At 40.9% G+C, this 26,271-nt stretch overlaps 1 protein-coding gene across 2 annotated transcripts in view; it reads left to right on the top strand.

Moving 5' to 3' along the window:
• Positions 1 to 26,271, top strand: part of UNC5C (unc-5 netrin receptor C) — a 257,187-nt gene that overhangs the window by 166,162 nt on the left and 64,754 nt on the right. For both annotated transcript variants that reach the window (XM_037379658.1, XM_037379649.1), the window contains exon 3: positions 15,363 to 15,506. In XM_037379658.1, coding sequence (XP_037235555.1) covers positions 15,363 to 15,506 — 144 coding nt within the window. The remainder of the gene's footprint in view (positions 1 to 15,362; positions 15,507 to 26,271) is intronic.

Genomic DNA, 26,271 nt, shown 5'->3' with positions numbered 1-26,271 from the left:
ATTGTAATAGTTTCTCCATGACTATTAAGATGAAGTGATCTATAAAACCCCTCTTGCCCTCTACAATGCCAGTGACATGTTCTCCTTCTCTCTCTTTCAAGCAAGGAGAAAACATTTGGGACTTTTCTAAGTGCTAATTAAATAGACATATTGGGCAATTCAGCCAGCATTATTGTTTGCCTACACTTCTGTCTTCTTTTGCTGGGCTACATAGGGAGAGAAAGGCTCAGGGAGTTGGCTGATGCCCTCCTCCATGTTCTCAAACAGCTGCAAGACAGAATAGGGACTCAAGCCTGGCCTGAGGCTCCAGCTAATGAACAAGCTTATCTGTGCAATCTCAGAGAAGAAGTATGCTCTGTTAAGTAGCAGATGAAGTCACCATTCCTTTTTCTTATGTCCTGCCTTCAGAAGCAGGTCTCTGAAGACCTAATGGCCCCCAGGAGCAACCCCAGTGCCACCCATCCTTCAGCAAGGAGGACAGGTAGCTCCAAGAACTTTCTTTTCAGCTGCTGCTTCAGTTCTTTGCCTCCCCATAGATCAGTGAAAACAATGAAGTTGGAGTCTAGTTCAGAATAATATTTTTTCTATGAATAAGAGGGTTTTTCAAACTGTGCTGAGGCAGATGAATATGCTTTTCCTTTCAGACAGAAATCTTGGAATTCTTTGTTTTAGTTTCTTTACATAGCTGCCACTGTGATTCCAGTGCTTACCTCCCACCGTTACCTTTCCCCGTTATTAAAGAATTTTTGGGTGACTTGCAGATTTGATGAAAGGAGACTGAGCTTTTGACACAGGGTCAGCATTGATCTGGGAGATAGGAGGCTGTTACCTTAAGAAATGGGTTTGGCAGCCTGTCGAGAGAGCAGGTACCCAGCTAGCTAAGTCTTTAATAGATCACCCTCTCAACAGAAAGATCAAAGATTGACGTATGCCCTTTTGCCTTTAAAACAGCTCTTACAAGATGCTGCAGCCAAGACAGCAATGGGGAAACCTCCACAGTGACTGTCTCTGCTCTTCTGGCTTTATCTTCCTCTCTGTGTGTACATGTCATGAAAAGTGCTTATTTTGGTGTTTGTGATACCAGATTTTATTTTAGAAGGCTGCATTGCCCTAATGACAAAAGTCACATCAGCTTGTTTGGACGTTTTTTAAGCTGCAACTTTAAATTACACAGCAAAGATCATACAGCCTCTCATTTTGAGAAGTTGTGCTTGTTTGGCTTAGTATTTTTTACAAATAGGAAAGGCTGTTGTTTCCAAGTGTAGCAGTTCTTTGAATAACAGTGTTGAATAACTTAATTTGGGAGCCCAAATACAAAATTCAAATGTGTTGTACCCCCATGTAAGCATAGCTCAGGGAGAGGAACGTGGAGGGGTAGTGTTTTACTTGTTTTCTCAGACCTACAGCTCTTCCTTTCCTTACTACTGTTTTCCCTCTCTGCACATCTTCCTTAATTAATCTCTTTTTGCTTCTTGACCTGCTGTAGCCTCCTAATTATCTGTATTATTTTTCCAGAGTCCAAAAGATAAGGAAAAAAGCTATTTTTCTGAACAAATGTGGCCAGTATCCCTACTAACTTCAATAAGGAGATGGCAAGTGATGCTAAATGCTGCAGTTATACTTAGCCTGCAATATTTTGACTCTCTGCGTTAGAATACCTTGGGGTTATGTTAGTAAGGTTAGCCACATATCATAAATAAGGATTGTTTTCATTCCACTGTTGTCACAAGTAATTTTATTTTCTGTTTATCATTGGATCAAATCCATTACAAACATCAAGCACCTCAACTCAAAATAATTATTTCTCAGCAACATATTGCCAATTTTTAGCTCTGCTCCTTCAATACTCTGCCCCAATCCAACTCGTTTCAAGGAAATTTAAAAGTGTATCTGTGTATCTCTTCCAAAATGCTTCTGTTAATAGTTTTGAGATGTGGCTTGGAATTGATACTACAGTCCATTTTCTTTAGTAATTCGAAGTCTTTACCCTCTGTGGAGGGATGCTATAAGTGAAACGTGTTTATATGTATGGTCTGAAAGGCTGCAGCTGATGCAGGAAGGGGTATATAACTCTTATTTCTCCAAAGAACTGGAATTCTCCAGGGAAATACAGGCTGCTTACTTACACAGAAGTATATGAACAAGCCCACACTTTTTTTCCTATTTGACATCTAGGTTGCAGCATTTTGTATGTCACTCGGGCTGTCTTCTCTCTTCTGTCACTCCCGTGGTCTGGGAAGCAGCTCTCCCAGCGAAGAGGAGCCCCATGCCCATCACCGCTGCAAGAGAAGTTCTCTCTTCTTGCAGTTTGTGTCTTCAAAATCAGCTACTGGGAACGTGGTCCCCAGCACAACCAGATCAAGGGAATACCTGACAACAAAGCTGCTGCAGACATTTTTTGCAAGCAGGCAAAGTTTCCACTTTTATCTTGAGTAATTAGTATGTTTTGATAGAAAAAAAAGTCATTCTGGAAGCTTCAGAAGAAACACACTCACAGAGAGGCAGAGAATCACCATTTTCTAGGATATACATTAAAAATGGTGGTTATTTTTGTTGAAGCGAGTGTACAAATCACTGATGTCTGTCCTGACTTAAAGAAGGGAAATGATTTTTTTATATACAGAATAACAACATTGGGCCAGATATTTGCTTCCAGAGGGAAATCTGCTTACAGGCATTACAAAACCACCCTGAACCCAGGGAGACTGTCTTTTTGTACAGAAGCCTGCAAAAGACTGAGGATTTTGAGTGTAGACTCTACTGACTGTAGTATTCACTTGCAATACATGTATTAACGTACCATTAATGTCTTTCTTAATCCAACTGTTGTATGTGGAATTTTTGTCCCTGTAAGTCCTTGTGGAAGGCTTCTTCTAGCTTGTAGGCCTAGACACCTTCTTCACATGTTCACAGCCATGGACACTTGCTGTTCTGCTGATGCTGTCCTATCCAGCATCTCTTTGTCTGCAGCTGTGCCCAGCCACCTTTACAGGCAGCAGCCTGGACCCCATGAACCCTCTGGGCTCAGGCTGCTAAGCTGACTGAGGTGACTTTTCCAGCCTCTGCACTTGCTCTATCCTTCAGGGTGTTCACGAATACTGACAGGGGGGTCCAGAGGGAGCTACTCTTCCCGCATGGTAATCCTGCTCATGCTCTTCCCTCTTCAGTAAGGATGGGCCAGTGGGAGGGGGCATTTGCCTATTCCAGATTTTCTGTAAATGCACCACCTGTCTCTGTGCAGATCACTCAATGTCTCTGTTATTTACCTCTGCAAAGTGCTTTGGGACCAAAAAATAAAAGCTTTAGGATATTTATTCATTTCTTATTGCAGCATTAACTTTCTGTCTGCAGCTGTTCACTTAATTGTCCTGACGGTTTCCTGTGGGCTTCTAGAAAAGACAGGAAATAAAGTTATTTAAAATAATAATGAGAGGAATATGGATGCTTAGTGCATTCATCTGAAGCATTCAAGGATACCCTTCTGAATATTTCCAGCCTACACCTTGTCTCCCTCCAAGTTTTCCCTTCGTTAAACCCTTTGTTACACAGTCGTAATCCCATTAATTCCCTGAAGTCCATCTTCAGATATCAGTCCACCCACCAGGGCTTCAGACTAGCCACGGCTTTGCACAGCAATGCTTCCATCTGTGTTCCCTGGCTCCTTTGGAGCTGAACGCCCTTTGTGTGGGATCTGGAGCCTGCATGGTGAGGGTGGTCTGGTGCCTCAAAGGCTAATAAATACCAAAGCAAGTCCCAGAGGTTAGTCTCCATCCTGTGTCTGCTGGCCTAAATGGAAAACAACTGTTTTCTGCATACAGGAATGGCAGAAAAGAAGAGCAGAGCCAAGGTCTTGTGTGCTGTCAAACAAAAGTGCATTTGTGTCCTACAAATGTAGTTTTTTCAGTTAATTAAATATGAGAATGAGTAAGACTAATAGGTCTGTAGTTTCACCTGAAAATATTCAGGAAAGTGAAAGGTCAAAATTATACCGTATTTTTTTCTTCAATGAGAGCAAGTTATAGTCTAATGCAGCCGCTGTAGACGTGCTCTGAAGCTGTTTAGAGACACTGGGGTCTTGATCGCTATGCAAGACATTTAAGTGTTGTCTTGATTCCCTCGATGTCTGTGTAAGCTTGTATCTCAGTTACCTGAGTAGTATCTTCTACTTTTTTCCTCTGTTAGCTCATTAGACAGTGAAATAATTCTCTGAAGAATTCCTATTGCTTAATTTTACATTGAAGAAATCCTTTTCTTTTTCTCTTTCTTTAAAAAGACATTTGTATGGAACAACTGTTGCACATAGATCAGATTTAGTGAGGCTTTCTTCATGATGCGCGTAGGGTACCAAATCATCACTGACATCTAAGAGAAGGAGAGGTAGCTGTCATATGCAGCTCTGACCTGTACAGGATCTAATTTTGTGCTACGTTTGCGGGTTCACTGCCTGTGCTCATTTTGTCGCTCCTACGCATTTCTGATTCGTACATAAATGAGCAGCATGATGTGGTAGGTATCAGCAGGACTGCCATTCACCTGCAAGGTTATGTACAGCTCTTTCTCATCAGGTTTTGATGGGATGCCTCTCACAATTTCTCATAACTTCTCATCCTTCTTAATATTTTGATTGTGAGAGCAGAAAGGGAGTCTTTTGTCAGACACTTCTGTGTCTCTTCTTTCCCCTGAATACTGATCTTTAGGTCCTTGCAGACTCTTCTATTTTTTGCTTCCAGGTTTTGATTTTAGAGAGGATCTCGGCTGGTTGATTGCTGCTTTTGCCTTCCCAGTGACTTGTATAACGATGTTTCCATAATGAGTGCTGACACTGCACCTGGGTCAGTTGTTCTGCCCTCCTCTGAAGAGGAGTAAGGATTGCTGGGCCTGAAGAATAATAATGCCTAGAAGTGGACCAGGCTTTTTGGGGGGTTTAGTTTTAATCCTTTTGTTCTTCAACTAAGATGGAAACCAGTATTGGAATTCTGTCAGAGTGGGTACCCAGAAGAAAAAAAAAAAAAAAAAAAAGAAAAAAAAAGAGGCAGCCAGAATTACAGGAATACTATTGATGGCATTTACTTACATAGTGAAAAAGGTGTATTTTCATGTCAAAAGTCGCATGGATCTATAGAGCAACTTGCTCACATCCCTGGTGCCTTGCTGTAGCTGACAGGGATAGAGCTGTGCTCTATCCAGAGACACGTACACACCAAATGACTTCTGTGACCACCAGGCTGCCTTTTCACACGCCTTCCTGCGATGACTCTTTTATTCACTACAAACTAAGAAAAATCTCCTGCTGTTCAGGAGCTGATGTTTTGACTGCTGCCCTGGCACAGTCCTGAAAACACTCTGGATGGGGGAGCAGACAGTAAATTCACAGAGCTTCATCTCTGTCTGGACAAAGTCACTTAATGGTGCACTGGACAAAGCTGCTTTGAAAGCAGTTGCTTGCCTTTTCACTTCTCTTTTTCTAATATTTTTTTTTTCAAGATACTTAAGTCAGCTGTGAAATGCCATCCCTAGCATGCAGAACAACAATGGCAAAAAACGGTGGGGCTTTTACACTTCTCCCCCAGCCTGCTGTTCCTGCACATTGTAGACTGAAAAATAGGAAAACAACTGCTGAGGAAGGCTCCCGAGTGACACCTTGTGTCACGTTGCGACTGTCCTTGTTCCCACAATAGCTGCACCAGCCACTGAACTGTGTCACCGCATCAAGTTCACAGAAATAAGGCATTTTCACATTGTCTCTGCTTCTCAAAGCCACACAGAGTGGGTGTGGTACATAAGTACATGTTCAGATATGTATTTCATATATATACACACATGTGTATTTCAGTAATATGTCAGCAATATATGTCAATACGTATACAACTTGGTGTATATTTTTATATAAAAAATAATGCGCAAACCCATTTATTGTTCATTTCCCTGCCCCCTGCTCCACTATGCAAAGGGTATGTAAACACACTGTTCAAAATTCAGATGCTCTCAGTTGGCTTCCCAGATGTTTGAAGTTCAATAGATATTTTTTTTTTCTCATAATTTCCTCGGCTTCTGCTAGTGAAGTGCTAAATAACCAGTATTTCTTTTTGCCTGCACATTGAGATTCATCTGTAGGCTCTAAACTGCCTCAAAAGTGCTTCAATTTTGCATGAGCACTAAGCTGGGGACTGGGAAGCATTACCCACTGCTGAAGGCCCAGATCATTAGAAAGAGCATGTAAATCCTCTGAACCAGAATTAAAAAGTGCACAGATTTTCTTTGTGAAGACTCAACTGCAGCTTTAAGTAAAACATGAACCACTGGCACATTTTTTTTCCTGGCCCTTGGAAAAAAAAAAAAAAAAAAAAAAAAAGCAACATCTTTTCTCAGCTGCACGTGCCTCAGCTGAAAGAAGGGAAGATTGGGCTTTGACCCAAAAGCTGGAACTGCTAAGAGCTCATGCTTTCCTATGCCAATAACCTCTCTTCTTCCTGCTCCTTGTAAGTCACACCAGCTTGGCAGAGAATTGCTCAGATGCCGTTGCTCAGGCGTGCTTGGGTCGGGATGCTTTGCCTCACATTTGTTTCTGCTGCTAGACCTCAGCCTATGTGAGTTCAGAAATGATGATGCCTGTGGTTGAATATGCTTGTAGTAAGGTTTTCTTTAGAGTCCTGCTACGTTGGAACATGATTATTACTTTTGTACCAGGAAAAAGTAAAAAAGAAAGCTGCAACAATAGGCACATTGTTACATGTGGAAGAGAACAACACATTTTGGAGCAATTTGTGCATATTAGCAAAAAATGCCGTCAAACAGAAAATGGCCTCCATTACAAAAAAAAGGGGGGAGGTGTTTTTTCTTTGTCTCTGAACTGCTTCTCGGCTGAGAACAAGTAATCCAATACTGTTCTAAGGTATTAAACAGCAGTAGTTCAAGGGTGATGTGGAGCAGTCAGCTGCTGAGCTTGGCTGCGGGAGGAGACAGCAGTTTACCTTCCCCCAAGGAAGGAGCCCACAGCTCCTTACTGCCCACCTCCACCACGCTGGCAGGGACCAGGGCACGCAATTTGTGTTCCATGAGCGTTCAAGAATTGAGTTTTGAAATCTTCCCTGCATCTTACACAATTTGGTCCTTCAGATGTTAGTGGGAAAAGAACAAAAAGGCCTGGTTTTAACTAAAAGAAAATAAAACTCAAAGAGAACGCGTGTTCTTTAATTCCAGTTCAAAGTAAAATCCCTCTGAAGGCAGCCGTTTGTAATTTTTTGTGTAAGTCAGTTAAAAAATAGTAGGGGAGCTGGGATTCCAGCTTAATTCACTACCATTAGCTGGTAATTAGATACCGTAGGTAACTGATGCAAACCAGGGCAAACTTGACATCGGTTTAAAGGCAAACTTGACTTTTTTAGGCTATTGCCTTCATCTGTATAATTTGAGTTAAGAATGTATCTGTTTCCTAAGGGGAAAGTTATGAAGAGAGCCAAAATAGCCGGAAGCCTTTAATTTAAATATTTAAGCTAATAATTGTGGAAAATAGTTTGTGAACTTCATGCAGTCATTTCATATCACCAGCCAGCCACAATTTAGAGAAAAGCAGTACTGAGGCAAGACCAGGTGGATGCAATCACAGCGTGAAGGATTAGTAGGTGTTAAAGCTGTTTGCTCTTTTAAACTATCTCTAGATATCTGTCTGTCTATCTATCTTTTGTTAAGATTACAGATACTCTATATAGAAAATAAGATATAGGCAAAGTGTGCCATCATGCAATCATCTCTGTCCCATTAGGATGCACAGAGCACATTTTTCTCAGCAAGAACTTTAATATTTGAAGCCATTCTTCTTGTGCATAGCCTATTTATTCATTTTATAAACACCATAGCTTAAGTACTCTGGTATGTTTGAGTGGAATAACTCTGACTGTGAGGGATCCATTTCTGCAAGAGGGTAAATAAATTTCAATTCTGACATAGCACTGATTTTATTTTTATCTTCGTAGAAAGGTTATTTCACCAAGTAAGGTGAGCAGCCTTGTGCTATAGAGACAGGTTTTCTATAGCACCTGTGTCGAGCAATTAAATGAATTAGACAGGTCATCCTGGACTATTGGTAAGTAAAAAGATCATAATTTTTGTCTTTAGTCACTTAAGTTTTACCATCAGAGAACAATCTAATGACAAATGATGGCATAATAAGAAAGCAATCTGTTTACCTTTTAAGTCTGCTTACAGTCATACCACTTTGGAATATGGTCTTGGTTACTTTCATGAAGAAAAAATATGATGATGTTTTAAGGATTTTTGGATGAAGCTTTGTATGAAATGTAGGACAGATGGGGACTATGAGAACTGAAAATGCTTTCATCCTTTTTGCCAAATACTGTGGAGATATAATCCAGCCCCTCCTGAAATTATTGCAAAACTCCAATTTTCTTTTTTGGTATCAGGATTCTCCTTCCACCCTCATCATGCCTTAAAAAGTGTGTATACTGCTGTCATTCAATTCTGTCGTAAGTGAGCAACATTCGTACATATTCCCTCATGTCCCTCTCCTACTCCTAACAGCTAGAAAAGGAAGTGTGAGCCAGAAAGCATGGACTGTTTCAGACTGACGCTGATTTATTTTCAGACTGAGCAAGCCACCACATTTTTCTCTATGTATAGGTTAAGGATCTGAATATGGAGACACTGTGGTTTTCTAAGTTACATGCCATATAATTCCATTCTGTAACACCATGTGTTGCATGGACGTGTGGAGGAATCCCCCTCCCCCAGAGCCGTTTTGCTGCTGAATCCCCGAAGCCTCTTCTACGTTGTTAAGAAAAGCTGTCCCTGCCCTCTGTGTCCCCACTGCACAGCAGTAAGGGGCATCTGAGGGTGCATGCAGTGAGGCAGAATCTGTGCCTGTCTGAGCAGAGAGGAAGCCTACAGCACTGAACAGCAGGTTTGGGAGGGTGCTCTGAGTACTGATTTCAAGAAATTGAACATGTAAAGGGTTGCAAGTTACCTGTATGAAAATGGGCTATATTTCTGTATTATTTACAGTGGCTGCAATACACCTGCAATCTATAAGCATGTATTACAGTAATGTCTTTTTGCAGACCAACGGGTCATAAAGTTCCATCTCCTTGAGAAATGTGTTCTATGGCATATGTGATTACTAATTAATGAAATACCTTTTGGGCAAATGAAAGCACAAAGCACTGAAATCGTTTGAACTTCTACTTACAGAGAAAATAAACAAATTATCCATGCAGTTTCTTGGAGTTCGTGAGTTCAGTTTAGTCTTGCAACTAAATAGCTCCTCTTTAGTGTTGTGCCAGAGGGTCAAACACATGCCAGTATAATGCTTCCACAAAAATTGCTCTATCAAAGTCCTGAAGAATATTTTCACACATGCGGGGTATTAATATCAAATGTCTAACATTTATGGCAGCCAAAATACATCAAAATAATTTCTTGGCAGAACAACGCCCAATGAGGTATAGATACCAACTCTGTGACCTAGACTAACTCCAGGCTGGATAATTACGTTTGATTAGTTGATAATAATCTTCTGTTTTCAGATGTTTACAGTGATCGTATATTGTCTTGCACAGTCATATATGGTTGCAGAACCCTATAAGACATCTTTGTTTCTCTCTGGAAAGAAGTGAGTCTGATTGGCAAATCTGCTCCTATTAAAATCATTAGGAAATTTGCCAATTACTTCAGCGGGTGCAATGTGGAACCCATGAGTTATTATTTCAGTTACTAATAATCTGCCATAATATCATACAATTACATTACATTTGCATACATTAAAAAAGATAACATTTCTGCCTCTGAAGACCAGATAATCTATCTCACAGTTTGTAGAGCCAGCTAAGTTAAGCGCTTGGGGATGGTGTGAATGAAGTGTGTCTTTGCTTGATTGTGTTTCTAGGATACAGCTTATAATAAAAGACCATATATATAAGGCACAATTCCCTCTTCACACTTCCTTTTGCTCCAGGAGGGGGTGGTAATTTTTATTTTGAGATATACCATCGGGCAGTGTCTCTCCTCTGCTGCACACAGTAGTAGTGGGCAGCCTCAGCAAAGGCTCCCTCTGCCCCATCACCTGTTAATCCCCCGTTAATGTGCAAATACAGAAGTAAGTAAAGTTCTGGTTCCGTTGTACTCCTTTTCAGAGCCCAAGTTGTATTAGTCCCAGGAATATGTTTATTTTATTGAAATTAATAATTGTTTGTGCTGTGTTACTAAATATGAAAAAAAAATTGTCATTTTTGGAGAACCTATTTAATTCATGGGACATAATCTCAGATTTATTATGCCAAGCACCCTGAACGTTTTTGAAAGCTATCCTCTGTCCTCACATGGACAGAAAACTATTAGGTGCAAAAGGATATCCTAGACCAGTTGCCATGGTTTACTCTGGCCAGTGACCACCATGCCCCACACAGCCACTCACTCGCTCTGCCCCAGTGGGATGGGGGAGAGAATCAGAAGAGTAAAAGTGAGAAAACTCATGGGTCAGGATAAAGACCGTTTAACAGGTAACACAAAAGCCACGCACGCAAGCAAAGCAACACAAGGCATTCATTCCCCACTCCCCATGGGCAGGCAGGTGTTCAGCCATCCCCAGCAAGGCAGGGCTCCATCACGCATAATGGTGACTTGGGAAGACACACGCCATCGCTCCAAACGTCCCCCCCTTCCTTCTTCTCCCCCCAGCTTTATATGCTGAGCAGACGTCATATGGTATGGAATATCCCTGTGGTCAGGTGGAGTCAGCTGTCCTGGCTGTGTCACTTCTGTGCACCCCCAGCCTCGTTGCAGACAAGGCCTTGGCTTGGTGCAAGCGCTGCTCAGCAATAATGAAAATGTCCCTGTGCTATCAACACTGTTTTCAGCACAAATCCAAAATATATCCCCATACTTTCTACTATGAAGAAAATTAACCCTATCCTAGCCAAACCCAGCATACCAGTTTATTTAGTCTCCTAACAGCTGCAGGGCTCTGGACCTGTCTTTAGGGAAGTTCCACCAATGTAATGTCTTTTTCTGGTGCCAGGTTTAGGTAAGCGTATTAAATATGACTGATCTGTGTGTATAAACAGTCCCAGCCTTGAGCAAACTTTGTGACACCGTTTATGACCCAGCAGATCCTGTATGCTCAGGACCCAGAGAGGACAGCAAATAATTGTTGCTTTTGTTTTTTCCTGAGATTTTTTTTAGTTCCTCATACTCAAGCTGTAAATCTTCCTACATTACTTTTTCTCTTGGGAATGCTGCAGTTATTCACTGAGATCAGAAAAGAAATGCTTGTGCAGAAAGAGCCCAGCAACCTGGGGATGCATTTTTAAGGATCTGTGGTTTTTTTTCCGTGAACCATCTTAAGATACAATTACTGTTTATTTTGGAGGATTGTTTTAAATTAAATTTATTTTCTGCATTTTCATTTTAAGGTTCCTCTCTTCACAATCTTCTTATTGCCAGAAATAGGGTGGTGATAATTAGACCCAATATCTTCACGTAGCTGTCTTCATACCCAAGATCCAGATGGGCTGCACGAGGCTACAGAAACAGTTCTCACTTTGCTGAATGCAAATCAAGTTTGGACAGTGCAAGCAAATGCTTTTCCCTGTCATATTCTAGCTATTCATAACAGGGAGAGTACAAGTTACAAATACTATATAGGTGCTTTTTATGGATTTATACACATTAGAAGGAATCTGTCAAGCATTCTAGCTGCCCACATTTCTGTTACCTCTCTTCAGCTGTCGTTCTTATTGCATTGTTTTAAAATAGGATGATCCTGACTTCTTGTGGATTGTGCCACCATCTATGTGTTTATATTAATTGTGGAAATGTGCAGCTTACTCAAGTGTTGTTAAGAAAACATTTATGCTGTATAACTTCACCTGCTGTATAGCTTAAACATATGATGAACTGGACTCAAATATTCAATATATTTCTAATAAAGAAGGTAAGGTAGAGGAGATATTCTCTGTGAGAGGGTGACATGTTGTTATTCAGTAATGTGGCAAAGTGAAATTGGACAATACCAGGTAAGGTATATGCTGCACAAGTTATGGCTGATCTCTTAATCTGTCTTGTGTTAAATATATTTAGGCAAAATATAGGGACTCATTTTATAAAGTGACTTCTAATTTTGCACTCAGAATTCGTGCGCTCACCTGTAATCAAACAATTTGATAAAGAGTTGCCTGAACTACAGGCACAGCACATCACATTGTCTGGAAATATTGAGACATGGGTTGTCTTTTTTTTTCTTTTTTTTTTTTCTTTTTTTATGACTCCAGCTACTGTTCTTTGATGTAGAAGCAGAAACAGCTTCGACAGGGATAAGATGAAGATCTCTGTTTGAAGTCATCATACCAGGGTTGTCCTGCACTTGGTGCCCACGTGAGGTGGATAAGCGATACTCTCCTGAATAAGAGCAGACAGACTGTACCAGCTCCTCTGTGAAATCTGATGTACCACAGTATGTCAGCTGGTAACCAGGCAGTTGCTGTCTGAGGTATCTCAGTAAATTGTGGTTTTTGTAATCTAGCCTAGAAAGAGATTTTCTGTTAGGCGTTATGTTGAAGTGTGTTAGCAGAAGGAATATGATTGCGAGTTGGTACAAGGGAAACGTATCCCTTTGTGCTTGCCCCAGCGTCTGAGGCTGGGTGCGTGCTTGGTGCATTTCAGCTGGTGAGAGGTTTCTCCTAAATTGATGTGGCTGTATGTGCAATGAGGTGCCAGTGGGAGATGCTGGGAAGGAGTGGTGGAACCAGCTTCACGTTCTGGCCATGGATCCTTACATCCCAGATGATCTCATGACATTGCCTACTGGTTTGATACATTTTGAACTCTAGGAAAAATAATTTACCTTAGAGACAAAGACACTGATATTTTTTGCTTGTAAGCAGAAAGGTGCGGCATCTGTTTAGTATGTAGAGAAGGTGTGCATCTCTTTGGTCATGGCACATCTGTTGATACTGCTCAAAGATCAAAGGCCAAATTACTTTGAATAACCTAAAACCTATCAGTACTTCACAGCTGTCCCAAAAGACATTACCTGGAGTAGCTTGTTAATTTGAACAGGAAAGCATCTCAGGAAGTCAGAGATAAAAACTTCTGCTGGTCGGTTCAGTGGAAGTTATTTATCATATGGTTTTGTATCTTCAGCCGTCTATCAGAAAATGGCATTTGTGTCCTGAATGTTAAGACTGTTTCATAATCATTATTAACCAGTACTGTCATTATAAGCCTGCTTGCTCTAGCCCTCGGGTAACAAAGATCACTGCTCCGTCAAGCTCTGTCATAATCAGCCTTATTATAAAAACATAATATTGTAACTTTCAAAGGCTCCCTGGGCTAGTGCTATGAAAACTGGGAATGAACTGAAGTAATCTTTAGGCTACCAGCAGTTGCACTGGGAAAATATAACCATTTTTATGCATGTAATGTACATGCTCCCTCCCCACCCTCTTCATGCTCTTCTCAACAGGACAAAAGCTATCCCTCAGACCCCTTTTGGAGCCAAATTAGCTCATCAAAGCAGAACAAGTGTATAACACAGTGTGTTCACTGCGTATCGAATGCCCATGCACTACTTTGAATTCCATTCTTTGGGGTGCATTTGCCACATTTTGAGTATTTCATTTGAAGAAGGAAAGCTATTAAGTGTTTCCCCTAAAGTAGCTGATTATTTAATAGTTAAAGATGTCAAGGACAGTGAAATAAAAAGGGAGTTAGGCTGTGATAGTCTCTAGCAGGAAAATACGTCTCATTAGAAGGCATTCCCACCAGAGAAGTCTATGGTATTACGTGCGTTAATTCCTTTCTGCTGTTGTTAACCAAGTTTTGGATGCAAACAGCATGCAGCCTCAATGACAGTGCAAAACTGTGTACAAACAGTAATTAATCATTGGCTCCTTGAATGGAGCCTCTGTGAGGCTGGAGGCAAATCAAAGGGCTGGACTGGTTTCCAGAGCTTGAGGAACGCGCTGTGCTGTACAATTGGGAACATTTACATCATGAATATCGTCTTGTAAGCTATGTGGCAGAAGGCTGAGGGTAGTTGGCCTCCGTGGGCTCGAGTCTGTGCTCAGCAGGAGGAACTGCCCTTTGGTGTTTGATGATGGGGACAAACTGCACGCTGTGATCCAAGGAGCTTTCAATTGACTTTCCTGGCAATTCTGGGAGGAAAAAGAAAATCAGTCCCACTATACAAAATATTTATAAGTGAGTTTATGTGTTCAAGACTGTTAGCAAGAGTGCATTTCTGAAATGGCGATGGTGTTTTCTACAGGCAGACACACATTAGAAGTTTATTGATTGGCATCAGCCACAAAGACCAAATATGCTGACAAGAGGTGAAAGCACTCGCTCCCACCACTGCTTAGTATCTTGGGTGGAATTAGGAGTGTTTTGACCAGGCAGTGCATTTTCGAGGAAGAGAAAGGGATTGTGTCAGTATGAAACAAGTGGTTGTTGTTAGATGATCAACACTTTACCGATGATCCCTGCAGTGGTGTCTGAGATACCACAGTATTTCCTTGCACTTAGAAGAAGCAAAACAGCTTCCCAGCAGAGTGCACTGTGTGGGAAATGTGGGCAAATATCGGTCTGCTTGGAAGGTTAGTGAGTGGGTCATTGTCATTGTTGGTGCAGCTGTGGGTTTGGGGGGGGAGGGGGGGTTTGCTGAGATGTGTTACGGAGGGCAGGGCTAGGGTGACCGTCAAGCAATGAAGTGTATTGCACTGTATTATAAAATCACCTAAAAGCTATTGCAGTATCTGTAGTATATATGACAGTAACAGCCCCCAAACTGCAGCTTGCAATAACCATAGTGCAGTACATGTGCCCATCATTACAGAGTATAGCGACATTTTCCACAACAGTAAAATCCATTTTCCTGGGCAGTTCAGTGTCGGAGGGAACAGGACTTCTCCCTGTGCTATATCTGTCTAGAAAAAAGAGATGAAATACAGGAGCGCTAAAGGAGTCCTATAAATTCAATGACTCTGTGGTTTTATGATATTCATATGAAAATAAAACTGGGCTGGATCATCACTTGATGTAAATCATCCTGAGGACATGGTACAATTTATATCAGCTGAAGTGCTGTTCCTCTTATTTGTCTAACATACATGTGGTATGAGATAAAAGTCAAAATTCCAGTTGTTATTTTTTCATTCACCCACTTCTTTCATTATGCAGATAACGTGTTTGGCTTTTTCCTTCTCATCCTTATGACAGTCCGTGTTGCCGAGTAGATAACGGTAGAGAGCTGTAAGGTCTCCCAACAATTTTGCAAGCAGACTTCTGTACCTACGCTTTTTCCTTGCTATCTGTAAACCTAATATTGACCAGCGTTACTTGCACCTTGACAGGTCTGATTGTCCGAGAGGTAAGCATTGAGATTTCCCGCCAGCAAGTCGAGGAGCTCTTCGGGCCCGAAGATTACTGGTGCCAGTGCGTGGCCTGGAGCTCTGCAGGCACCACCAAGAGCCGGAAAGCCTATGTCCGCATCGCATGTGAGTGTCTTTGCCCTGCATGTTGAGCTGATGGTGTTTGGGTGAGGAAAAGTGGAGTCTCTGCCTTTTGGGAGAGTGTTGTTTCCGACCAGTTAGGCTTTGTATTTTCTGCAGTTATTGATGCATACTAAAATTAAAGCCTTCCGAAACATTCATAAGAATTTCAGTTGATACTCTTCTTAAGAGTCAAACCTCATTCTTCTCCTTTGTGTGTAGGGAAAGCATCAAAAGCAGTATTTCTTGAGTACAGCAATTACATGTCTCCAGAAAAGTGTTTGATGCTTATCAGTAGGAATATTACCAAAGCAAGCTGTGAAATGGGGTGACAGCTGTTCCTTTCACAGAATCACAGAATGGTTTAGGCTGGAAGGGAACTTCAGAGGGTCACCTGGTCCAACCCTTTGCTCAAGCAGGGCCACCTAGAGCCAGTTGCCCAGGACTGACTGCCGGTGGCTTTGTAGTATCTCCAAGGAGGGAGACTTTCTGGGCAACTGGTGACAGTGCTTAGCCACCCGCACAGTGAAAAAGGGTTCCCTGATGTTCCGAGGGAACCGCCTGTGTTTGTTTGTGCCCGTTGCCTCCATTCCTGCCACGGGAAACCACTGAAAAGAGCCTGGCTCTGTCCTCTTTGTACCTTCCCTTCAGGTGCCTCTACACATGGATGAGATCCCCCTGAGCCTTCTCTCCTCCAGGCTGAACAGTCCCAGCTCTCACAGCCTTTTCTTGTAGCAGAGATGCTAGTCATCGTTGTGGCCCTTTGCTGGACTCTTTCCAGTATGTCCATGTCTCTCTTGTACTGAGTAGCCCAGAACTGGACCCAGTACTCCTCACTGGCCTCACCAGTGCTGAATTGGGGGAAGGATCACCTCCCTCAGCCTGCTGGCAATACTTTTCCTCTAATGCAGCTCAGGATACCATTTGCCACAAGGGCACATTGCTGACTCATGGTCACCTTCATGTCCACCAGGACCCCCAGCTCCTTTTCTGCAAAGCTGAGAATATATATCTCTGCAATCATATAATAAAGCTGTTGTTCCTTAACAAAGAAAAAAGTGTTTCTTTAGCATACCATGTAATCAGAGTGGTAATACAAGTTTGAAAGTGGTCATCTCAACCCTTATATTTCATCATTGTTATTCATTGCTAGTAACCTCAGTTGGTTGGGTTTTTTTTAACCTTTCACAGACCAGACCCCAAGAACACAGGGCAAGCAATTCCTCAAAAACTGACTTTCATTTGACTGCACAAATATTTAATGTTCATTAATTTTCAAAGAGGTGCTTTTCTTTGTAATCGAGTAGTCACACTGGGGACTCCCATTTCTCTTTCACATGATGAAATCCAGTTTTATATAATGGGAGCAACATATATCATCTGGAATCGTATCTCTTCTGCAGTTTTCACCTCAGCAAAAACACATTTTGTGAGAAAAGGTCATTAGAAGCTGGGCTTGCCGCATACTTACATTTCCTGCACTGTGCCCAAGTATAATGGGATAATAGAATTCTTCGAGCCAAATAAAGCTTCTCACAGACATGTTAGAGGAAGGACCCTCTGTCATTTAAAACTCTTTATTTAAAGATTGATTGTCCTTCTGTTCTTGAGACAGTATTATGTGGTTAAGCCCTCAAAGAGGAGTTACCTTCTGTGTAAACATCCAGATACAGATCTCAGAGATTCAATTTAAATACCCATTTTTGAATGCTTTTAGTACAAGTAACTGTCTGCAAATAGATGACCTGTGCTTTAGAGTACAGGACTAACCTCACAGAATAATACCCCCAGGGATAAGAGGAGTTAAAATTATTGTACAGTCTTCCTGCAAAATTAGAAATGCCATTACATATGTGCCTAGTGCTTTCCCATGGCAGAAAAACTTTCAAGTCTTTGAGGATTTTAATTTTCTGTACTGAAACAAAAGGGAGCAATTTCAATTTTTTTTCTCCTAAGCAGTCAGCACTTCAGAGAGACTTAGCAATGTTTGAACAGGTTTTTTAGATTATGACTCCTAAGTTAATGAATTAAGTAGATTTTCATGTCCTGCCAATAAGCCCTTGACAGATGCCCATTAAATTAACACAGTTTAGAAGTCTGAGCGTATTTCACTTGATAGTTAAGTAACTTTTGTGTACTGCCATACCTATGCACTTTATTTCTATATAACACATAATCATTGCACATGTACTGAAGTTATTTTATATCAATTGACATTTCTTCCCAGGTATCCAAATTTCTGTTGAAGGTGCTCTTAATACAGTTTGCTTCTTTTTCTTACCATTATTTGGAAAGAGAGGAACAATCAGTTCTGTGATTTTTCTAGAGTCCTGGTGGGGTTTTTAGAACAGTCCAATGAAATAAATTCCAGGGAGCTTTATGTGCCTGTAACTCAAATATGGTTTTGTATTTTACTGAAGTTTTTTTAACCTCCTGTTCCTGCATTTGGGGTTCTTGAGCAGGTGCAAGGCAGGCAAATCACTTAGAATTCTTGGGATTAAGGGTTAAGTGTTAGGGCCTCAAACTGCAGATTTTCAAACAGCAGCAAAAGCGCCTTTTCTGCAAAATTGTCCCATTTCAATTTCACAGATTTCTATAAATTTCTCAGATAACTTAAGGACTGATTTTTTAGGAACTCAGATAGATGATGTAGGACATGTGCCTTACTTTGTGATGTCATTTGGTCTACAAGATCACTGTTTTAAATTGTGGACTCAGATATACCGATACCTGTCTGTATGCATGTATTCACAGCCTTGACTTCAGAGGACTGTATCTGTACTGGCAATATAATAGTTGTTTCCCCCTAAGCTTTAAAAAACAGCTGGTAAGTCTTCTAATGGTTACACAATATACCATGAGACTGGAATTCAAGATAGGGTCTATGCAGTATTTGTTAATCCAGAAAATTAAGGGTGTCCAAAATCTAAGAGGAACAGAATAGTCTGCAGTTATAGTTGAAAGTTTGTCACCAGTGCAGTCTTCACTTTTAATCGGTACAAAAAGTGAGCGCTGACAACTTTGGGAAAGGTGAGTGGTAACTGGAGCATGTAAAGTGTTCTGCTTAAATTTTATTATTATTTCTTAATATGTCAACCTGGTGATATCATCTCAACAGGTACAACTGTAGCATAAGTAGCCATACCTAGCATATTAAGAAAAGCTTCTCTCCTTTTCCATTACCCTCTTCTTCTCCTCCTCCTCTTTCTCCTTCTCTTTCTCTCTTTTCTCCCTTATGCCCACCAGTCCTACTCTGGAATTAGTGTCCTGTCAAGGGCTGGAGCTGCATTCTGTTAAAAAAAACAAACAACAAAAAATAACATGCAACATTTCTGTTCACCGAGCGTGTAATAGAATTAACTGAAAAAGTAATTTGAAAGTGTGAAAAATGTGCATCCTTGAAAAGTGGCATGTATTTGTTTAATGCAGGGTCAGGCATGTGTCACAAAGTACATAACAACCTAGTCCATGCAAGTTCTCTGTGAAAATCAATTGCAACATCGCTCCAGCCAAGAGCTTCAGTTATTCAGGGAAGGACTAATCTATAAATATGGAGTGAAGATGCTGCTGGTTTTCAAAGGCTGCTCATGCCAGCAGTCTAAACAGGAAAAGACTCTTGAGTCTAAAGCCAACATCCTGGCTTCTCTAAGTGTTCAGGGCATTTAACAGCATCTTGCCATTGCATTTCTGAACCATGAGTACACTTGGAAAACACTTCCTTCTATGCAGGCTGTTTCTGAAAAGGAGGTATTCCCTATTTCGTGGAATTAATCTGCCTGAGGTGTTGGTCTCCCCATGGGAACAGAGTGGAGCATTTCATCCTCCTAAACTAGCAGATTTATTAGTATTTTCACTTTGCCATTCTAGATATCTCAGTAACCAAAAAAAGTAGGGACACCTAACGTATATCTTGGTGAAGCTAGAAAGATATAATACATTTTCTGAGATACTGGCCTATGAAAGTGCTGAAATGCCTTTCCTATTTATTCACACATTTTTTATTTATTCTAGGCACATTTTATCAGGAGCACTAGGAGTCCTTAGTATGTTTTGATACAGTTTGTCTGCTCAATTAAAAAAAATGTTACTTTGTGGACAGAAGGAGGAAGGAGGGGGGTTGTATAGCTTTACCTTTGGCTGAAAAAAACCCAAGCCAAATATAGAGTTTTAAATGAATTTGATGTAACAAGACTGATGTCATTGAACAGATAAAACCCAACAGGACAAAATTCCTGTTAAAAGGATGAATGAGGTCTGAGCCTGTGTAACTGAGAGTAGAGTTAAACCCACTGGAAAATACATCTGGTAAAGACTGAACAATAGCTGCAGGATTTGACCTAATTTTTAGATCAGATAATAAAGGGGTAGCTAAGACAAATTGCTTTGAGCCCATGTGCATACAGCAACCTCACTTTTCATTTACTCCAGTTTGGTGTTGCTCTAGCCTCACTGACTTCACAATGTTAACCCGTGCTGTTCTTGAGAAAATATACAAGCCCTAAATCTGCTGGCAGATTTTGAATTTGTTGAAAGCCTATAAGAAAAAAGAAGCTTTCTCTGTAATTTCTATTCTCTGTTCTCTTTAGGTGTAATGAATGTGGGTAGTCTTTTCCTTTATTCATTATCTTAAAATCAGATTTTTTTTTAAATAACATTTTTAAAAGCCCTGATGTAGTAAGGAACTGCTCTTGTTAATCTTTTGTATAATTTGATACTAGTTTCCCATGTACTTATTTAAAAGCCTTTTTTCCTCCAGACATTTTTTCAAAGGAATGTAGCTAATATATGCGTGTCAAATACTGTATACTGATAACATAAATGCAATACAGAAAAGTAGACTAGTTCATCTGATGGTTTATCTACACTTACAAGGGGTATGCAGTCATACAAAGAAACAGATATGAAAAAAAAATCACAGATTCTTTATTGACACTCAGTTATCTCACCTTTTAGTACTGGGGCTCATGCTCTGTGTTACATTGCTGCAGTGCCTTGCTTCCCCCCCTTCAAACACCAAATCCAAGCAACACTGTAAGGACAAGTTTGTGTAGCCACCAAAGTGCTACAGCACATTGCAATAGTATAAAGTTGAACGGATGGTGAGATAAGGACATCCCAGAGTGCTGGGAAGGACATCACTTGAAAATTTTAGTAGGAAGGTTATTAAAAATAACTTCAAAATGTGTTTTATGCACTTTGGTGAGTGTGTATGAGGGTTAGCAGATATAGGACCTTAACTCTTTCATTATGTACTATTTAAGTTGCTACTAATAGATGTCTGCTGCTTGTAGTTAATAAAGGGGTAACTGAGGCACACGATCTTGAGCTGAGATTACTGAAGAGAAAAGGACAGATCACAGAAAGGGCAGCAGAGAAGTTAACTGAGCATTTAACATATTTGGTAACTACCAGTCTGCTTTTCCTTGACAGGCATGTTTCTGTACTGCTTCCCAAATGAACATGCACGACTGACTTCCAGACTTAAGGATGCAGTTGTAGCAGTAATAAATACCAATCACATTGCTTTGTAATAAAGAGCTAAGACTTTATAAATTAAGATGGGCTTGGCTTCACAGTTAGTGTTGCTTGAAAACCAGAAGGAAACCCCTTTACTGAATTTATATGAATTTAATCCCTCAGTCCTTGAGACGATCCTGCCTACACTGTCCTAAGAAATTATCAGCTCTCGGTAGAGTCTGCTTAATGTTCAATGGTGAAACATAGATGCAGTCAGAAAGTTCACTGAATTTTGTGTATATTTTGGTAGTGACCAGCTGTGTGAGTCAGATTAGTGCATCAGAAGAGCAACAACAACAAAATACTACATTTACACAGTGTACACCTGATGTTTCTAATGTCTGTCTTTAGTACGTTTAGTATATCTGTCATCTAAAAAAGGTACCTATTGAGGTTAGGTCATTTGAACTTTACATTTGGATTTATTTGAAAAGCAAGAGCTTTGGATTCCATCTTCAATCACAAATAAAATAATGAAGAGAATTAAGTTTCTATGTTAGTTTGCAGGTTAAGCTTACAAAGAAAACCAAGAAATATCAAGCTATCAAATAAAAATATAAAAGGACAAGAACAGTGCTATCGATGTACACCTGGGAACCCATTTGCTCAGTGAATTCTCAATAAAGCTTGCTTGCTTGTATTTTTTACAGTTGTATCAATACTAAATGTTTTGAGTGGATGGTTCTTCATTATAGGCATAGCCCATATGGAAGTTGTGTTGCAAAAGTGGTTTGTCTTACCACTACCCAGCTGAACTAGCTCAGAGCTGAAGAGGGAAAGGGAAAAAGTTTCTTTTCTGCAGGCGTGCGGGCGGTGAGTTTCCAAGGAGTCATCAGGGTGCAGCATTATCCCCAGCTGGCTGCAGATGCCATTGGCAGAACGAGGGGCTGGTGAGTGTGCACCTCCCATTTGCTCGGGTTTTAAATATGTAGGGAATAAAAGAGGGGAGAAGGTTCTGGGCTCAGGCAAAGCATCTTGCAGATTGTAGCATGGCAAGCAAAATCTGTTACCTTATTCCATACCTCAGGTCAGCAGATGTAGCAGCCTGCATCCCCAAAATATGTTGTGCACTTCCAAGAAGTCTGTCCCAGTCCCCATCAGCTGTTCGGCTGTGAAAGCTGATGCTGCTTCATGGCCATCCTATGATGGCAGCCTGAGGTCTCGCTCCCTGGGCTGCTGGAGGGTTACAGACAAGCTCAGCCTGAGCCGCAGGCTGCCAGGTGTCTTTGGAATGAGGAAAGCTCTGCTGTCCACGATGTGCCTCTCCAGACAGAACGTGGTGGAGGCAGCCTCATGGCATTTGTCTTTAGGGCTAGCCAGATGTGAAACAGCCCCTCCAGAGAAGGAAAGAGTGGCACAGAGTTGTGTATTGAGCATAAAGATGGGGGTCTGAGGGGCTGCCTTATTTCCTCTGTCCTCAGCTCCAGCCACTGGTGCTTGGGCCAGCGGAGAGCAGAGCCCTGTCCGTGCACGATCCCACCCTGTGAGCAGCAGTGTGCTGAAGCAGGGCAGGAGGCTTTGATCAAAACCCAGCACGTGGCTGCTACAGCAGGAGACTCTGCAGGGCAAGGCACCACACTTACAAAAGCAGTTGACAGAGGTTTTAGAGGGATCCCCTGTGTTACAGACTGCTGACACTCCTGTGACTGTCTCAGTATAAATCTGGTTGGATCTAATTAACAACAGAGACCTGGAACCACACAAGGACAAAATGGGAAAAAAAATAGTTTTTTGTACCTAACCTTTCCATTACTTGCACATCAGTGTGATTGATCCACACACAAAGGTCGTAAGCTCAGCTGTGAACAGAAAAGAGAGGCCAAATTATGCCTGTAAGCACATGGTTTCTTACATTTGGAATTGCAATGCAGTTTCTAATGCCTTTTTTGCAGTAAAAGGTGTCTCTTAACTCCGCCTGCATCGTGGAAAGTGATGGAAGAGGATCAAGCTAGTTTTACAATATTAGTCGTGTTTCTCTAACACAGCATGTCACCCAAGTTTGGAAATAAATGCAGTGAGGTATGTTTTACAAGCATGTGGATCCTCTTTCATTTTGTAGAACATCAGTGGCATTTTTCCACAATTATTTTTCTGTTTGGATATTTCTTATTAGCCTAGGTAAAATTAAAGCAGCATTGAACTGTGCCTCTTGAGAACATTCTCAGTGGTAGGAGGTACGGAAAGCTTGGCTACATATTGATCCTCTAATAATGGTTATAATACCAAGCCATAGTTCCTTTATTTCTAGTGTTTTAATTGTTGGGGTTTTTTTGCTTATGATGTGTTTGGTGTTGTAGTGTTATATGGATGCCTGTATATACCTACCCATATAAATCAAGCTATCTTTTGTAGGGAAATAGATACTTCTTGAGAAGGTCTTTTCACATTCTTAAAACCTTATTTCTCTGAAAGCACATACCAAATGTACTTCTCTCAATAGGCATAGTTAATATGAAAGTTGTATAGAAAACAATGTGGGTTTTCTTTCTGTGCTCTTAAAGCTTGCTCATTTTTCGAATTGTTTGTTGTAGAAGGAAAGCTGACAAGAGTTACTAGGAGCACAGAGTCTTTAAGGTCTACCAAGGGCAGAAATCCATCTTTCCCTGACAGTAATGCTGCATTGTTCTGTTCATTTCTGGTTTACATCTAATTCCTGGCTGACAAGTGTCCGTTTTTCATGCTCATTCATTAGTCACCCTTCCATTAACACTGCCTTGAAGGCATCTGGACTGCCTCTTACCACATTTCTCAGAAATGATAGAAGATATCCTTAAAGTTTTGCCCACCCACCCATCACAGTAAAACCCAGAACAGCAAAGAGATAAAATACATTTGATTAAAAAAAAAAAAAAGAACAGGGTCATTCTTTGCTCTTTCATAGAAGTTGACAGGTAGAAAAGGAAACGGGGAAATACCATGAGTTCCTGTAGAAGCTATTATCTTTAGCAGGTGTAAATGCAACTTTTCCATGGTTTGTAAGCTAAAAATGCGTTAAACACAAAAGGAAGTCATTTAGCAGTGCATCAAAATTAAGCTCCAATGCTCCTCTCCCCAAAAAGCATAGTGATTCAAGAATAAAGAAAACAATATGGTGTGCACTGAGATTGTGATCTCCCAGTATACTGTTTCAGTTTTATGCTTGTGAAAATTCTCTCATTTCAATGCAGCTCTGAATGCAGCCATCTGTCCTTACCAGAGAGGATTGTGCAGGAGTATTTCAGGAGTCTTGGAGGAAAGTCTTATCTTAAGTATGCTGTAAACGTGCTGCGATATATGCCACAAGAGCCCCCTCTGAATTTACTAAGACTATGCATTAGTAAAGAAGATAGAGTCTGGCTCAAGGTGGCAGACCAGAATTTTAATTCTTCTCCTTGGTTTCTTTTTATGAAGACAGCCTTGAAGGGAAGTTAGAGGCGGGGGAAAATGCCTGATGGGGGTGCAGGTTTCCTCCTGAGCCTAGCTATGACATCCCCACTTGCAGCTGGGTGAAATAGGTGAGAGAGCTGGTAAGAAAAAAAAAATGGACCCTTCAGCGCTGCTGTCTCACAGGGCTCACTCTGCTCCAGAAGAGATGAGCTGCGGCAGCAATATTACCAGTATAAGGGGAGGAAGAGTATTGCTAACACAGACAGTCAGGGATTATTCCACATTACCAAAATAATAATGGAAAGAAAGTGCAACTGCCTCTCTCTTGTGTCTCTCCCTATTGAAGGTGAGGGTAGAGAAGGCTCACTCTCAGGATCGCATTAACAGGGCTACTGCCAACCTGAGGCTTTAATAATTCAACTGCCTCTTCACAGGCAAAGAGGTCCTGACCCAGAATGGATCAAATGTTTTATTATTTTGCTTTTTCAGGCATATTTTATGAAGATTGTTAAAACTTTTTTTTTTTTTTTTTTTTTTTGTAATAGCATGTATTTTATTTATCTTTTACCATTCTCTGGGAAAATCTATCCCTTGCTTGTGAGCAATTGTAACTGATATGACACTTTGAAAAAGTGTAAAGTCTAAGTGGGAATGATCCAAATTACACATAAACATTAGCAAGCTCACCCACTCCTGATCAACAGTGCAAAGTTGCCATGATGACTAATGGTTAAATGGCAAAGGAAGATGAAGGCTGAAGAATTAGAAGGCAGTCGTCGTCATCCACAGAAGTCATAGCAAGGGCCATAGAAAAAAACCCAGTTATTTCAAAACCCTTTGCTGTCCCAACAGGGTGTTTCGTTATAGTTAGAGCAGGTGAAAAAGTTGTTTGTCCAGGCCCTCTGCTTCTTCATCACTTGCAAAAAACATCTTGTTAGCTTGTTTGGCTGTTACAACCAGCAAACCCTATTCTTGGTTAGGTAAAACTGCCTTGGTTAGGTAAAAAAAGCTGCCATCTGTAGGTGGCATGGCTGCAGCGGGAGGTGGTGGGTAGTTCTGGTGAGATAAAGCTGTGAACATGTGGGAGGGAGCAAACAGAATAGGGTATAAGGGCTGCCAGTCTTGTAAATACACAAGTACACACTTCCTTCCCCCTGCCCCTCAGTTAGTATAATTTACTGAATAGTATCTAATGGCTCCTTTGAGAGCATTACTGTCTATTATGGCAAGGCCCCTACTTAGTGTATTTTTAGTTTGTGGATCATTGACCTGCCCAAATCGAATGGTGCCGTTAACATGTCCGTGCACAGCAAAGCTCCGTGAGCAGGGGACAGCCAGGGACGCCAGGGGTCCCGCAGGTTCATCTCACCTACTGCAAGAGTTCCCAGGGAAAAGGGAAAAAACGGTTCACAGGGAAAAATATGTTCATACCTAGCAATTCCAGCTGTTGATAACAAAGAGGTTAAAGTGGGACTTTTTACTGTTATTACACATTTCTAGACTAATGTTATTTACTTTTGTATGCACTAATGTTGGGGTTTTTTTTTAAAAAGCCAAGTGCTTTATAAGGAAGGTGATCACTGTGCACATGAGGCTACAGAGAACTTCAGAGCTTTATTAATATTTCAGGAAGGTAGGCAGGACAGTAATCCAATCTGTCAAGGAAAAAACTCAGATTATTATCTATCTAATCTGCCTCTACTGTCTTCATCCCTCCATATCTGAACATGTGAAAGCTATTGTTAATATACTGTTTATTCCTTATATGCTTCTATTACCAGCATGGTAACTTTCTCATTTATCCTCAGTCATGATATTAGAGCACAAAACATATGTATACATCTACCCGCTAGATGCACTAAGGTGTACTTGATGTGGAAGTAATTCT

The sequence above is a fragment of the Falco rusticolus genome, chromosome 1, assembly GCF_015220075.1.
Source record: "Falco rusticolus isolate bFalRus1 chromosome 1, bFalRus1.pri, whole genome shotgun sequence".
NCBI lineage: Eukaryota > Metazoa > Chordata > Aves > Falconiformes > Falconidae > Falco > Falco rusticolus.
The sequence above is the reverse complement of the archived record's forward strand: the minus strand, read 5'-3'. Positions and strand labels throughout refer to the sequence as shown.